The sequence below is a fragment of the Rhincodon typus genome, unplaced genomic scaffold (genome assembly GCF_021869965.1).
Source record: "Rhincodon typus isolate 14 unplaced genomic scaffold, sRhiTyp1.1 hic_rhity00000602, whole genome shotgun sequence".
NCBI classification, from domain to species: Eukaryota; Metazoa; Chordata; class Chondrichthyes; order Orectolobiformes; family Rhincodontidae; genus Rhincodon; species Rhincodon typus.
In genome coordinates, this window is record NW_025966240.1 from 9,831 (window position 1) to 24,220 (window position 14,390).

Genomic DNA, 14,390 nt, shown 5'->3' on the forward strand with positions numbered 1-14,390 from the left:
CCTCGGGAGAATCATCGAATCCCTACAGTGTGGAAACAGGCCATTTGGCCCAACAAGTCTGCACCGCCCCTCCAAAGAGCATCCCACCTGGACCCATCCCCCTACCCTTTCCCTGTAACCCTGCATTTCCCATGGCTAATCGACCTAACTTACACTCCCCTGGACACTATGGGCAATTCAGCACGGCCAATCCACCTAACCTGCGCGTTTTTTGGACTGTGGGAGGAAACCGGAGGACCCAGCAGAAACCCAGTCAGACACAGGGAGAATGTGCAGACTCCACACACATAGGTTCAATTCCACTCTTGGGACTATTTGTTGGCGCTGTGAGGTGCTAACCACTGAGCTAACGTGTCAGAGGACTGGAGGGCGGCCTACATGGTACTGTTATTCAAGAAGGGAGTAAGGGATAAACCAGAAAACTGCAAGCAACTAAATCTCACATTTGGGGTAAGTATTGAAAACAGTTCTGGGGAACATTAATCTGCACTTGGCAAGGCAGACATTAATCAAGATGGCTCAGTGTGATTTTGATAGGTGAGATCATGTCTGACCAGTTAATCTTGTGTTATTGGCGCGGTACTTATCTAGACAAACGAAGAGTATTTGATCACACTGCTGACTATACTGTTTAAATGACGGAGTTAGGTGTAAAACCTTTGCCACAGTATGTCCTACCTCTGTCCTTCCAACACTGTTTTGATTTAGCCCCATCCTTCCTCTTTTGATGGCTTACATTGCCCTTAACGGGCTTTGAGCGTAAATTATTCAATTAGAAACACGGGTGATTAACTAGTAGTGGTTAACAGATGGAAAAATATATGTGGATAATTTGATGTGGGGGAGAAAAGGTTCAGTTGTGTACAAGGGAACTTATACCTCTGTCATCTGGGCTAGGAAGCCCAAGTTCAAATCCCACCTGCTCGAAGTATGTAGTAACGTCTCTGAACAAGTTGATTAAAAATGTTATCCCTGTCCTGCTCTTGTCCTGACTTGACCAGCTAAGTTTCAGGTCAAGGTTGATTCCTACCTCTCCCAAAATATTGATGATGAGGCTTTAAATTAAGGTAATAGCTTGAAAGAATGCTGAAGGCAGATGGTTATATTCTGCCTTCTGGGAGAGACCTTTGCTTGTCCCTCAGGCTAACTCTGAACCGTGTCCAGGTCTATCTGCATGGCTCAAACCTATTATCCTTTTTTCAGTAACCAACAGAAATTAGGTTGTGTCCTCTTTTTAGCTTTGTTCTCTTTACCTTGTATCAGTGATGGTAAAAATACTATCTGCAACAGAATAAAAGTGCACTTGAGTCAAACTGCGTTTGATTTTTAAATATTCACTTAATTTTTCTTTTGTATGGATTTCAGCTTGCAAAAAATCTGCCTCCACGAACTGTTGGTTATCCGTGGACACTAATTTACAGTACTGCAAAGCATGGCATGAGTCTGAAAACGCTGTACCGTAGTATGACTGGTATTGATACACCGATGCTGCTTGTTATTAAAGATAGCGATGGCCAGGTACAACATGGATATTTACAGAACAGAATGTATAACTTTTATTCGTTTAATTTTAGAGGTCAAATTTTATTGCATACTGTGCCATTAATTGTGAACGAAGTATTAGTATCTCAAATACTGAAGTTTTCTGAACAAGCTACAAGGTTTTATGAGATGTTATATTTTGTATGTTTATTTGTTCTGACAGTCCTTTCCTTTCTGATATACTTTATTCTATGTTTCCAACTTCTGTTATCTTTAACTACTACTTTTTACCTCAGTGATATACTATCTTTGTTTGCAATGCAGCGGAATGCCAGCAGCATGGGTTCAACTCCCATACCAGGCAAGGTTACTATGAAGGACCGTCCTTCTCAACCTCACCCCTCGCCTGAGGTATGGTAACCCTCACGTTAAACCATCACCAGTTGTCTCTGTCTAATGAGAGAGCAGACCTCTGGGACTATGGCGAGTTTACTTTCATTATTTTATTTATCCCATTGTAATGCTCCTTCACTGTTCCTGTCTGCTGCTGCTGCTTTCTAAAGAGTGATGTGGTCCACTCAGCCATAACCCTTGACCATGTTCCCTTGCTCCAATTCCCCTTTTACCCACTGTGCCTGGAGAGAAATATCCATTTCATTTTAGGGGCTATGGAGGGCATTGCACAAGAATGAGCAGGATACATGAAGATACAATGGGCAATGGTGAAAATATCAGCAAGATTTCAGAAAGGTTTAAATGAAATTGATTGGTAGCCTGACAAATATTGTTTATTAATCATTTCCTTATTACCTGATTCCCATTATTTGATTTTCTATTCACAGATATTTGGTGCCCTAGCATCTGAACCATTCAAAGTTAGCGATTGTTTTTATGGAACTGGGGAGACCTTCCTTTTCACCTTTTATCCTGAATTTAAAGTAAGAAAATTAATTGGTCAGGAACGTGATGCTTTTATAATTTAAGTTAATATTTTAGTAGTTATATCTATAATAAAGGAGTCATATTTTTTCCATCAGGTGCATGCCATGCTCTCTATAGAATATTCTTGTCAGTTCCATTCCTTGCTCTGTCTCCAAGTGCCTGCACAATTTGCTCTTAAATTAGGTTATCACTTCTGTATCCACCACCAGCAAGTTCAGGTAATCACCACTCATTCTGAGAAAAGGTTTTTCTCCCCATTCCCTCTCCTTGCTCTCTGCATTTCTTGCTGAAAACCTTGCAAATAGAAGCAATTTTCCTTTGGTTATCTGTCATAATCTTGCAAAGCTGTATTAAATCACCTATTAATTGCCTTTGATCCAAGAAGAACAACCTAATATCTTAGCAAAAATCTCCTATTCCTGAAATCATTCAGCCCATGCCCCCATCAAAGCTGTTTGTTCCAATACAGCTACAGTACTGGCATCTACCTGACAGTGTGGAAAGTGGCTTGATGCCCTGTATACACAATAGGACCAATCTAGTCCATCCAATTATTACCCTTTGATCTACTCTTGATCGTTAGTAAAGTGATACAAGATATCAGCAACAGTGTTATCAAGCAGCGTTTGCATAGCAATAACCTAGCCTGACACTCAGTTTCACCAGGACCACTCAACTCCTGACCTCATTACAGCCTTGGTCCAAACATGGATAAAAAAGCCAAACTCCAGACAATGGTGAGTTTGACATCAAGACTGTGTTTGCTTAAAGTGTGGCTCAAGAAGTCCAAGCAAAGCTTGAGTCAGTGGAATCAGGGAAAGCTCTTCAGTGGTTAGAATAGAATAGAATAGTCATTTATTGTCACTTGTATTTTTTACATCAAAAAAAAGTGCAAATTGTTTATGTTGTCATACTACGACACCTATATTAATAACAGAAGACATAGATAAGAAAAATTTCTAACAATTAAAACAAAGACCATCTTAGTTGAATTTCATGGCTTTTGAGTTCAGGAAAAGACAGTACTCAGGAGCACCACATTGGGCTGGGAGCCACCACCAAAGCAGCCCATCTGTGCTGAAACTACAAAATCCCGAAGCCTCCACCAAGGACACATTTCATTGCTAATCACAGAAGGAAGATGTTGCAAAATGGGCTAAAGGAATCGCAGACCAAAACCACCTCATGGAATTCCGGGCTGTGCCACCGAAGCAGACCACCACTGGACTTGGCTCAATGGCTACAGGCAACTGTCGTCACTTACCGCAGAAGCTGCCTGAAATATCCCTCCTCCACCGATGTAGCAGTCGATACTGGGTCTCTGTTCGCCTCTCTGCCAGCAGTCTCCTCGACGCTACTCCAGACTCACCAGCTGCTTCACTGCTGTCTATCAGGGTGCCTTCCTACCTCCTGCCAAAAACGAGAAAAGAAGAAAAAGGGGAGATTTCACCAGCCGAAATAGCTCCATTGGGAGAGCATTAGACTGAAGATCTAAAGGTCCCTGGTTCAATCCTGGGATCGGCATGGTGGCTCACTGGTTAGCACTGCTGCCTCTCAGTGCCAGGGACCTGGTCAATTCCACCCTCTGACGACTGTCTGTGTGGAATTTGCACATTCTCCCTGTGTCTGCGTGGGTTTCCTCCGAGTGCTCCAGTTTCTTCCCACTGTCTAAAGATGTGCAAGCTAGGTGGATTGGCCATGCCAAATTGCCTGTAGTGTTCAGGGATGTGTAGATTAGGGGAATGGGTCTGGGTGGGATGCTCCGAGGGTCGGTTTGGACTTATTGGGCCGAAGGGTCTGTTTCCACATTGTAGGGATTCTATGATAACGACGATGATAAAGAAAAGCAGACCGAGTTGGTGAGCCCTGTGCACAGGAGTAGGAATCACACCTGGCACAACGGAAAGACGGCTACTGTTGTTGGAGGTCAACCATCTCAGTCCCAAGACATCTCTGCAGGAGCTCTTCAGAGTAGTGTCCTAGGCATCCCCGTCTTCAGCTGCTTCATTATGAATTTGCCTCCATCATGAGGTCAGAGTTGGCGATTGCACAGTGTTCAGCGCCATGCTCAACTTCTCAGTCACTGAAGCTGTCCAAATTAAAATGTAGCAAGACTTAGACAATATCCAAGCTTGGACTGACGAGTGAGAAGTAATGTGTGCGGCATTCTTCAGAGGGGTGTTATTGGTGAGATGGTACTTGTGTCCTCCACTGTGAAACCTGATCCGTAATATTAATTTAGTGACTCTGCCATTTGTGTTCCCCAATTGCATCTTCCAAGGGGCCAAAAAATAAGTTTGCCTACTCTCTTTCCTTTTATATTACTTGCCAAAGCTTTTGCTATCCATTTTTACATTTTGTGATAGTTTTCATAACTTATCTTTGCGTTTTTTATGGCTTTTTAGTAACCCTTTTTTAATCTTTAAAATTTGCTTGCGGACACTTGCTACAGATGTGGTCGCTGTGAACCACAGTGGGATCCATCAGCTCCCACATCATGCAAGTACAACACATTGCTTGGCCCTGCATCTCTTTTATTTACTGCTTAATTTCCTACTAATCTCTAGTTTTTAATCTGTAAGATATTTCTCCTATTTATCTTTAATCAGGAAGCAGTTTATTGTCAAATTAGCAACGAATCAATAAACTTAGTTTTCCTGTGATGTCAATCTGATTTATGCTGGACCTCCGATCCTTGGCTTCAGTTTACCCTGTTGAAAAGACCTTACAAACAGCTTTGTTTTTAGGCTCAGCTTGTAAGGCCTTGTAAGAATAAACAGGATAAATTGAAGCCTGGGATCAGGGACCCAGCACAAAATACTTCCTTCACAGGTGAACTGTAAGTTCATTGCTAATAGCTACTAATTTGTTTATCTTTTATAGGTTACTTTCAGATTGAAGTTAAATAAGGGAAATATATTTTCAGGTTACAAACCAAAGGACCAGTGGGATTTTTTAAAAACCAAATAAGAACTCCGGGATGCAGGGCCAAGTGATGTGTTGTACTTACATGATGTGGGAGCTTCATCTGTAACAAATATTGGTTGCTTGAGGAGCCTCAACTACACTCTCAGGCTCAGAATTGATAAGCTTGCGAACACTGCGACACAGCGGGGAGGAGAAGAGCTACCTGAGCGATTGTGTTTCAGGAGGCAGTCAAATCCCTCAAATTAACTACCTCGAATTCAGTCAGGGACAGGAGGATGTGACTATGAGCGAGGTAGGCAGAGGGATCCAGGAGGTAGCGCTGAAGAAGGCTCAGCTCTTGTGTGTCTAACAGGTTTGAGATTCTTGCTCCCTCTGTCGATGAGATCGGGTCTTGCAGCATCTGTAAAGAGAAATCAGAGTTAACGCTTTGAGTCCAGTAACCCTTCCTCAGAACTCTTCAGAAGATGGTAGGGCAGTTGCTTGTCCTTAACCTGTTTGAAAGTACATTACCTCTCACTTCTCTATTAAATTTGTGTGTTCTGCTAGCCTCGCCACACATGTTGCAATCAGTTGGTATCACTCTCCATGTCTCTTATACCTGCAGATTTGCAGATTAGCTAGAAATTGGAAAAGTGTTCAAAATAATTAAGGATCTTGGCAAAGTGGACAGGAAGAAACTGTTCCCATTGACAGAAGAGTAAAAAAGAAATGAATCAACCTGTTTGGCTATATGATACCTCTGGAGCAGGTGAGACTTGACTCCAGGCTTTCCTGGCCCAGAAGTAGGGACACTACCACTGCATCACAAGAGCCCTCCAGCAGAGGATCAATGGTTTGATAACACTGATTCAAAGTGAAGGGCCAGAGGAAACCTGTTTTTACAGAGAGTGATTAGGCTCTGGGAGGACCCTGTTTGAAAGTGTGGTGGAGCTCGTTTCACGACAGCCCTTTATAAGGGGAATTAATCATCTAAAGAACTACAGGGCACAGGTGTGGGACCAGGACTATTTTGCAGAGAGTCAGCATGGACAAGATGGATCAAATGGCTGCCTCCTGTGTTATAACCACTCTGCAATTCTCTGTTCTATTTGCAAATTCCAAGAAATGTGTTGCTTTGTAAATAAATGATCAAAAATACAAACATATTTGAAATGTGTTTAGTATTTCATCTAAAAACAAAGTGTTTCTCCAGGGAAGTCAATGTTAGAATAGCCAAGTAGCTGAATAAACTGCATTTCATTTTGAATGGAAATTGTGGGAGTAATTGCAGTGTGTTGTAATAGTGCAAGTATTACAAAGTTACACAAACACTTTTTTCTAAGGAAATTATTGTTTTACAGATATTCAAATGGACAGGTGATAATATGTTCTTCATAAAAGGAGACATGGATTCCTTGGCCTTCGGTGGTGGAGGGTAAATGATCAACAGATGTTTTCATAGCATATTAAGTCGATAGCTTTGTCAGATTCAGAGGAATTCTGGCCGGTAATGCAAAGAATTAGGTGCATTTTTAACCAAAATTATGTGAACAATATATTTTAAATGAGCATTTTTTTAATAACATTGGAAGAATGGTTAGTCACAGTTGTGTATTGACCGCACCATATCATATCACATCAAATAAAACTTCACACGCTGAATTTATTGTAAAACACTATCTTTGTTAATAGGATCAGAAGACACATGACACCAGGTTATAGATCAACAGGTTGATTTAAAATCTCAAGCTTTTGAGTGCTACAGCACTTTCCTTGGGCGACAGGGTGGCTCAGTGGTTAGCACTGTTGCCTCATAGTGCCAGGGACCAGGGTTCGATTCCACCTTTGGTCAACTGTCTGTGTGCAGTTTGCACATTCTCCTCGTATCTGCATGGATTTCCTCTGGGTGCTCCGGTTTCCTCCTCCGGTCCAAATTTTTTTTTTTTAAATAGAATACCTACAGTGTGGAAACAGGCCCTTTTGGCCCAACAAGTCCACACTGACCCTCAGAGCATTCCATCCAGACCCATCCCTCTATAACTCACCTAATCTATGCATCCCTCAACACTACGGGTAATTTAGCGTGGCCAGTCCACCTAACCTGCATATCTTTGGACTGTGGGAAGAAACCAGAGCACCTGGAGGAAACCTACGCAGACGCAGGGAGAATGTACAAACTCCACACAGTCGATCAAAGCTGGACCGAACCTGGGTCCCTGGAGCTGTGAGGCAGCAGTGCTAACCACTGAGCCACCATGCAGATGTGCAGGCTAGGTGGATTAGCCATGGAAAAATTGTCCGTAGTGTTGAGGGCTGCATAGATTAGGTGAATTATAGAGGGATGGGTCTGGGTGGAATGCTCGGAGGGTCAGTGTGGACTTGTTGGGCCAAAGGGCTTTCCACACTGTAGGGATTCTATGATACTCTTTCTTCAGGTGGAATCTCATGAGGGAGCAACGCTCCGAAAGCTTGGTCTATAACCTGGTGTTGTGTGACATCTGACCTTGTCCACTCCAATCCAGCACCAGCATCTCCACATCTTTAGTAAAAGAAAACACAGCAGCTGTTCCATTCTGCAAAGACCAATGTGATGGATAGCCTGTTAATCTGGATCTGAGGGAACAGTTGATTCAGATGCTGGGACTACTGCATATATGCAGAAATAGGTAACTTCTTACATAAATATTTGGTATTCATTTTTCTGCTGCTTCCCAAAATTATTGATTATCATCTTTGTCTAAAGATGACTCAATTTTTTGAAAATGTATAAAACACATCCACATATGTGGAGGCATTTATTGGACACAAGTACTGGAATAAAATTACCCATTCACCTCATTTGGAAAAAAAACTTTACCTAAAACACAGATTACAGCCAGCTATTATTGGGAAAAGTGATAAAATGTTCAAGTCATTTCAATATCCGTTTCTGTAAGAATTCACTGCGTACTCATTACATATATAACAGGCACAATCTTTAGTATTTCCTTCTAATTCTGCTGCTTAAGTGTGATGCTCAGCAACTCCTGAACAGAAAACTGAAAAATGTAGTCAGAAAAATGTTTCACTGTTTATATGTCCACATGTAAGCAAGTGCAAATCTTGATCAGACCTTTTAAAGAGGAGACTAAACGAGTGGACTGAAGAATGTCTATTGCTACTAACATAACTAGGAGCAGGAATTCAGTGACTTGAGCATGCTCAACCATTTAATATAATCATGGCTGATCTCATTTTTGTCTCAACTCCACTTTCCTACCCATTTTCCATAATCCTGTTAATAATTAAAAATCTACCTTCTTAAATTTATTCAGTGTCCTGGTTTCTGTTGCACTCTGAGGTAGGATTAATTACATTGGGATAATACAAGTATCTATATTTGAGTCTTGACTATTCACTCTGTTCATTATATAAGGCTATATGTCTCTAATATTCAAAATTACTAATATTACACATATAACTGCCCTTTTTAAGCAGGGATTATTGGTAAGTGGGCAATTCTGGAGGAGCCAAAATGGAGTTGGGACCTAAAAAGGTTAAAACGAGATCCTTTTCCCCATCCATTTTGACCTAGTTTTCCACTACTTAGAAAGTATGTCTAAGTTTTGAAGAACATAGAGCTGAGTGTTACAGTTTCTTTGCAGTCTAATAATGTGAAAGAACCAAACTTCCCAAATTACCCCAACAGAACCCCCAAAGGGAGAAGCTTTAGAGTATTTTAACACTTTGTATCAATCAAATGGAAAATGAACATTATTTACAGACTATAAATTACTTGTGAAATGGCAGATAAAATTAAGGCTCATCTTAGGAATGGCAGCCCTCCTGAGTAGAGCGTTGAGAGATTCTGGACAGTAAGAGGTTTAACACCATTTTGAAGACTCTAAGCTTTGCCTGGATTGATCCTGACAACTAAGAGACACATGCTTCCCTCCCAACCCTGCAACTCTTCGTGCCTGACTTGCCACTTCCTATTGTGAACTGTTGCTGTAAGATGAGAGAAAGCAAGCAGAAGGGTCAAGGAGGGAGGGGTGGACACTAAGGAAGCCACAAGAAATATGAACTGCACAAAAGGCACGTAATGAATACTGTTGGTTCAAGCTAAAGGCGGCAAAATGGAGACCATTACTGGCAAATGCTGCAATAACTGGCTTTTGCTACAGAGCACCTCAGGTACTGTTGAAGTGCTCCATTGCAAGAGTTCCATTGTAATGTAACATCTCCACAATGATTATTGTTACCTAGAATGAGGAGAAGTTTTTAAACCCAGTTGCTCATTCCACCACCCCTCTTTTAAATTCTACCTTCTTTTGCTCTTTCTCCTTTGAGTTCTACTTGATGTCTAGCTGTCTCTATTTGTATTATTATGAACATTCTTCTCATGCTTAAACTCCAAATGATGAATCCGTTGGTAACAAACCCTGCCCATTTTAGCTCCTGATTTTAAGCTGATTCCCATTTCTCAGCAGTAGTCTTCATATTATTTTGTGTCAGCCCACATGGACTTCAGCAAAGCTTTTGAAAAGGTCTACACGGTATATAGTGGGCATCCCACGGCAGTCCGTGTTGGAGCCCTTCCTGTTCGTGGTTCACATAAATAATTTAGACTGGAATATAGGAGAGTTGTTCAGTGCGTTCACAGTTGATACAAAAATTAGTGGGATAGTAAATAGGAGGAGAGGCTTAGATTACAGGAAGATATAGCCAGCTGGCTGACCAGTGACAAATGGAATTCAATCCAGATAAATGTGAGGTGATGTTTGGGCAGGAAGACGAGGCAGGGGAATATGTGAGGAACAGTAGCACCTGGCAAGCACCGAGGATCAGAGGGATTTTGCTGTGCATGTACACCAGTCCCTTAAGATTGTAGGACAGGTTAAGAAGGCTTAAGAAGGTTACTTGGCTTTATTAGCAAGGGCAAAGAGTTTAAGAGACAAGGAAATGATGCAGGAGCTGTGTAAAATGACGGTTAGGCCACAACGAGAGTAATATGTGCTGTTTTCTGGGATCCACGTAAGAGGATGGATGTGATTGCATTGAAGAGACTGCGGAGGAGATTGACCAGGATGTTGCTTGGGTTGAAGAGAGTTTGAACAGACTGGGGCTGTTTTCCTTAGGGCAGTGGAGATTAAGAGGGGACATGATTGACATATATAAAATTGAGGGGCAGAGATAGAGTAAGCGGGGAGAAATCTTTCCCCTTGATGGAGGGATCAGTGACGGGGCATAGATTTAAGGTAAAGGTCGGAAGGTTTACAGGAAGTGTGAGGACTTTTTCACCCGGAGGGTAGTGGGAATTTGGAGCTCACTGCCTGTTAAGGGTGGTTGAGGCAGAAACCTTCATAATGTTTTAGTAGTATTTAGATGTGTGCTTGCAATGCCAAAGCTATGGGTCAGGTGATGGAAAATGGGATTAGAATAGTTAAGTGGGTTTTTTTGACCAGTGAGGATGTGATGGGCCTAAGGGCCCTTTTCTGTGCTGTAGATGTCTTTGACTTTGTTCTCTCAAAAACCCGAGCCCCAATGGCGCTCCTAGTGAATGCAGGAAATAGGGAATCTTATTATTTAAATTCTGCAAAATTCGAATGTTTTTCTGTTTTATGGTCTTCTTGTATCATCCTGCAAGAGCCCCCAATTTTCTTTTTTACAGATTGTGTTGCACTCCAATACCAAAAATACTAAACAACCTTAATGAAAACCCCACTCAAGGATGCACTCTTTTCTGTAACAATCAATCCCAAAATCAGCCTTAATCAAATATCAGGGCAAAGTGCAGGTGGTTATGAAGTATAAATTATACATTAACTGGTAGGCATTATTCAAATCTTGACAGTCCTGTCGTTATATCTCTCACCAACCATCACCAAAGTCTTTCAAAGCTCTCAGCGGTCCCATGATTTTTTAAAATATTTTATACTTCCTGGTTTATTACTTCCACCAGTCGTAGAGATTTACATTAAGGGAAAATGTGTCTTCCTGTCTACCGTATCTACGCCCCGAATAATTGCCCCATCTCAATCATATCCCCTTTCAACTTCCTCTGCTGCAAGGAAAACAACTCCACTCTGTCTAATTTCTCTTCATGGCTTTTAGGTTCAGTGCAGTTGCATTGCTCTTATAACGTGGGTCCCAGAAAATGGCACATAGTACTCTAGCTGTGGCCTCCTCATTTTTAGACTGTACCAGCATCCTTTGGTCTTGTAATTTCTAAATGTATCCACGCTAGTGATTTTAGCCTGTTTTGTCATCCTTCTAAAATACATCTACAATTTCTCATACAAAAGAAGTCTTAAGTTGATTAATATATTTTTGATCATAGTTCTGTAACTGATGATCTTTATTCTTTACAGAGGAGAAATTGGATTGTGGTTGGATGGGGATCTGTACCACGGACGTAGCCACTCTTGTAAAACGTTTGACAACTGCATACTCTCAAAAAGGGAAGACTTCTATGTACAGGACATTGAAATATGGGCTTTTGAATGAAAAGACAAGTTTTTCATAAGCACTGAAGAAATTCAATGCCTGTGATGGAAGGCCCTAAATCTGACCAAGCATCGGTAACGAGGTTGAATTTACGCAAGTGAAAAAGAATTGTCGTCAGTTGAGCCACCCAACCACTTTTTTGTTACCAGATTTCTAAATAAAATTTCAATCTGAACCTAATCCATTACAAGTAACAAACACCTGTTTTTAAAAGTCAAAACACCAGCCTGTTCACATTCTATCAAGTTATAGTAAACCCAATCATGTTGAACTGAACCCTGACAAGCTGCAGCTGCACTAAAATGATGGGGTCAGGAATCACCCTAATAAATTCTCATTGAAATGGATCAATTTCAATGCCCATTTACTTTTGATCTGTTTGAAGAGGGTATTTGGGTAAGGCTGTCACTGATGATGGTGCTGCAGGTTTGGGACTGATGCTGTCAACATTTTGGGTCAGCTGACAAAAACAGCTAGGTTGACATTCAGCCTCTTTATAGCGCTTGATGCAGTTGTGTGGCCAAACCCATGAAAGAAGTAAAAATGTGTTCAGGAAGAAGCCTCATGTTGCTTTGACAGAAATATGATAAATGACAGGATTTTGCAGGGTAATTTCATTCTGCCGGTGTAGTTTTCTGCAAACGTGAAGAAGTAGAAACAGTATTTATTGGTCATATATTTATCCTACTGTTTAGCTTCATTAGCACACCAAACTCCCAAGCACCATAGTTGTGCTGTCCATCAGTGGGCGTATGTTGTGTGTATAGCTAATGCCACCCTAAAACAGAATAGTTATAGATACTGTAGATGTTAGGATAATTCTGTAGACTTGTGGAATTTACACATTATTGTCAAGTAATGTTGAACAATCTTGGCAGGCAATATATAACAATTTCTGCCCTGGTCATAGCAAATGATTAATGCCAACCAGAGATTAACAAAGCAGTTTCAGAATGCAAATAACCCTAATCCTATCGCAGGTTTTCTTTGTATTTTGTCAAGTCTGAAACCTGATTGTGTTTTACAAAATATTCCTGTGCTGGGTGTGAAATTGGTTTCCTTCATCCTGAAAATCCAGCTGTTCAGATGCATTGTATTATATTATTCTGCGAATCAAAGTACTGCATTGTTCCTCGGTTTAGAAAATGAAATGGTGAGTTGCTTATGGTACTTTGAATTATGACATAAATAAACACAGGTCAGTTAATTTTATTGGCTTTAGTTGTTGACTTGTATAGTTTATTTCCAAATTTAAAATGTTGAACTGATGGGAGACAGTTGCTGCAGTCAAAAAGGGCATATTAATATTGTGGACTGTTTATTTATGCTGAATGTGAAAAATGTAGAGCATCAGTTCTCTCATTTCTGCCTAATGTTCTGGAACTTAGTTAGGATGTAGCCTGAATGTTTACAGATTTTGGAAGTGAATTGTAAATAAATACAGCAGCTTTTATTTCCTTTGTCTTCCACAGCAGTATTATTGTCTTTGCGGAGTTACAGTTGCCGATCAAAAATATTTAAAATCATCTTAGAATTATCACAACACTGCAATGTAACATTGATGAATAGTAGAATAAATTATTGGAACCGAATACCCTGGTCTGAATTCATTCAGTTTCAGTGAATCATACAGTCCATGAAGAGCCAGTTTTTTTTTAAATTTGCTTATGGGTTTCTGGCTTGGTCAGCAACTATTGCCATTCCTAATTGCCCAGAGAACAGTTGTGTCAATGATCTTGTTGATTGGCTCAGTTGGGAAAATAAGTAGAGTGCGCTCCTGAATAATGTTAATATCACAGGGATAAACCCCAAATCAACTGTGCAAGAGTCCTGCATCTTTGATTGCCGTGGTTGATGGTTATATAATCACTTTATCTCTCCTATGGAGAGAGCGAGATATCTTTATAATCATTTGTGCAAATGACTTATTATCTAATGCATGATTTTTATTAACATTTTTGTTTGGCATTTAAATGTCACAAAATTTTTGCACATTGTTTGTGAGCTCTACCTTCATTACGCTGAGTGGAATGAATTATGTTGAGAAGAATTCCTGGGCTGCACTGTTCTATTCATCTACGTAAACACAATTCTGAGCAGATGTTACGAAAGTCACCAAAGGCCTTAAAATCTGATGCTGATTGCAGCAAAATGCTTATTTCAGTGATGTAAGCACATGTAAACATCAAAATCGCATTTTAACCAAATGACTCAAACTTTGATGCAGATTGTACTAAAATGCTTCTTTCTGTGAGATGAGTGCAGTTGAATGTCAAAACCTCAACGTCACCAAATATCTTAAAATCTGATGCTGAATGCAGTAAAATGCTTATTTCAATCAGGTAAGCATATGTGAACATCAAAATCTCATTTACCAAATGACTCACAACTTGGTTGTCGTAAAATGCTTATTTCAGTGAGATGAGCACTTTGGCACATCAAAATCTCACATTTGCCAAATGGCTCAAAACATGATGCTGATTTGACTAAAATGCTTATTTCGGTGAGATAAGCCTTTTGGAACATCAAAATCTCACATGCACCAAATGACTCAAAAGTTGAGCTCTTTTTCT

General features: G+C 40.5%; 1 protein-coding gene across 1 annotated transcript; it reads left to right on the top strand.

Annotated features, from left to right (window-relative positions):
- Window positions 1-1,365: 1,365 nt before the first annotated feature.
- On the top strand, window positions 1,366-13,409 carry LOC125488373 (oxidation resistance protein 1-like; the record flags this gene model as incomplete). Its single annotated transcript, XM_048621376.1, has 4 exons — window positions 1,366-1,518; window positions 2,325-2,420; window positions 6,693-6,766; window positions 11,682-13,409. Coding segments are annotated over 4 exons (459 nt in total), but the record flags the coding sequence as incomplete, so codon positions are not given.
- Between the last annotated feature and the right edge of the window lie 981 nt (window positions 13,410-14,390).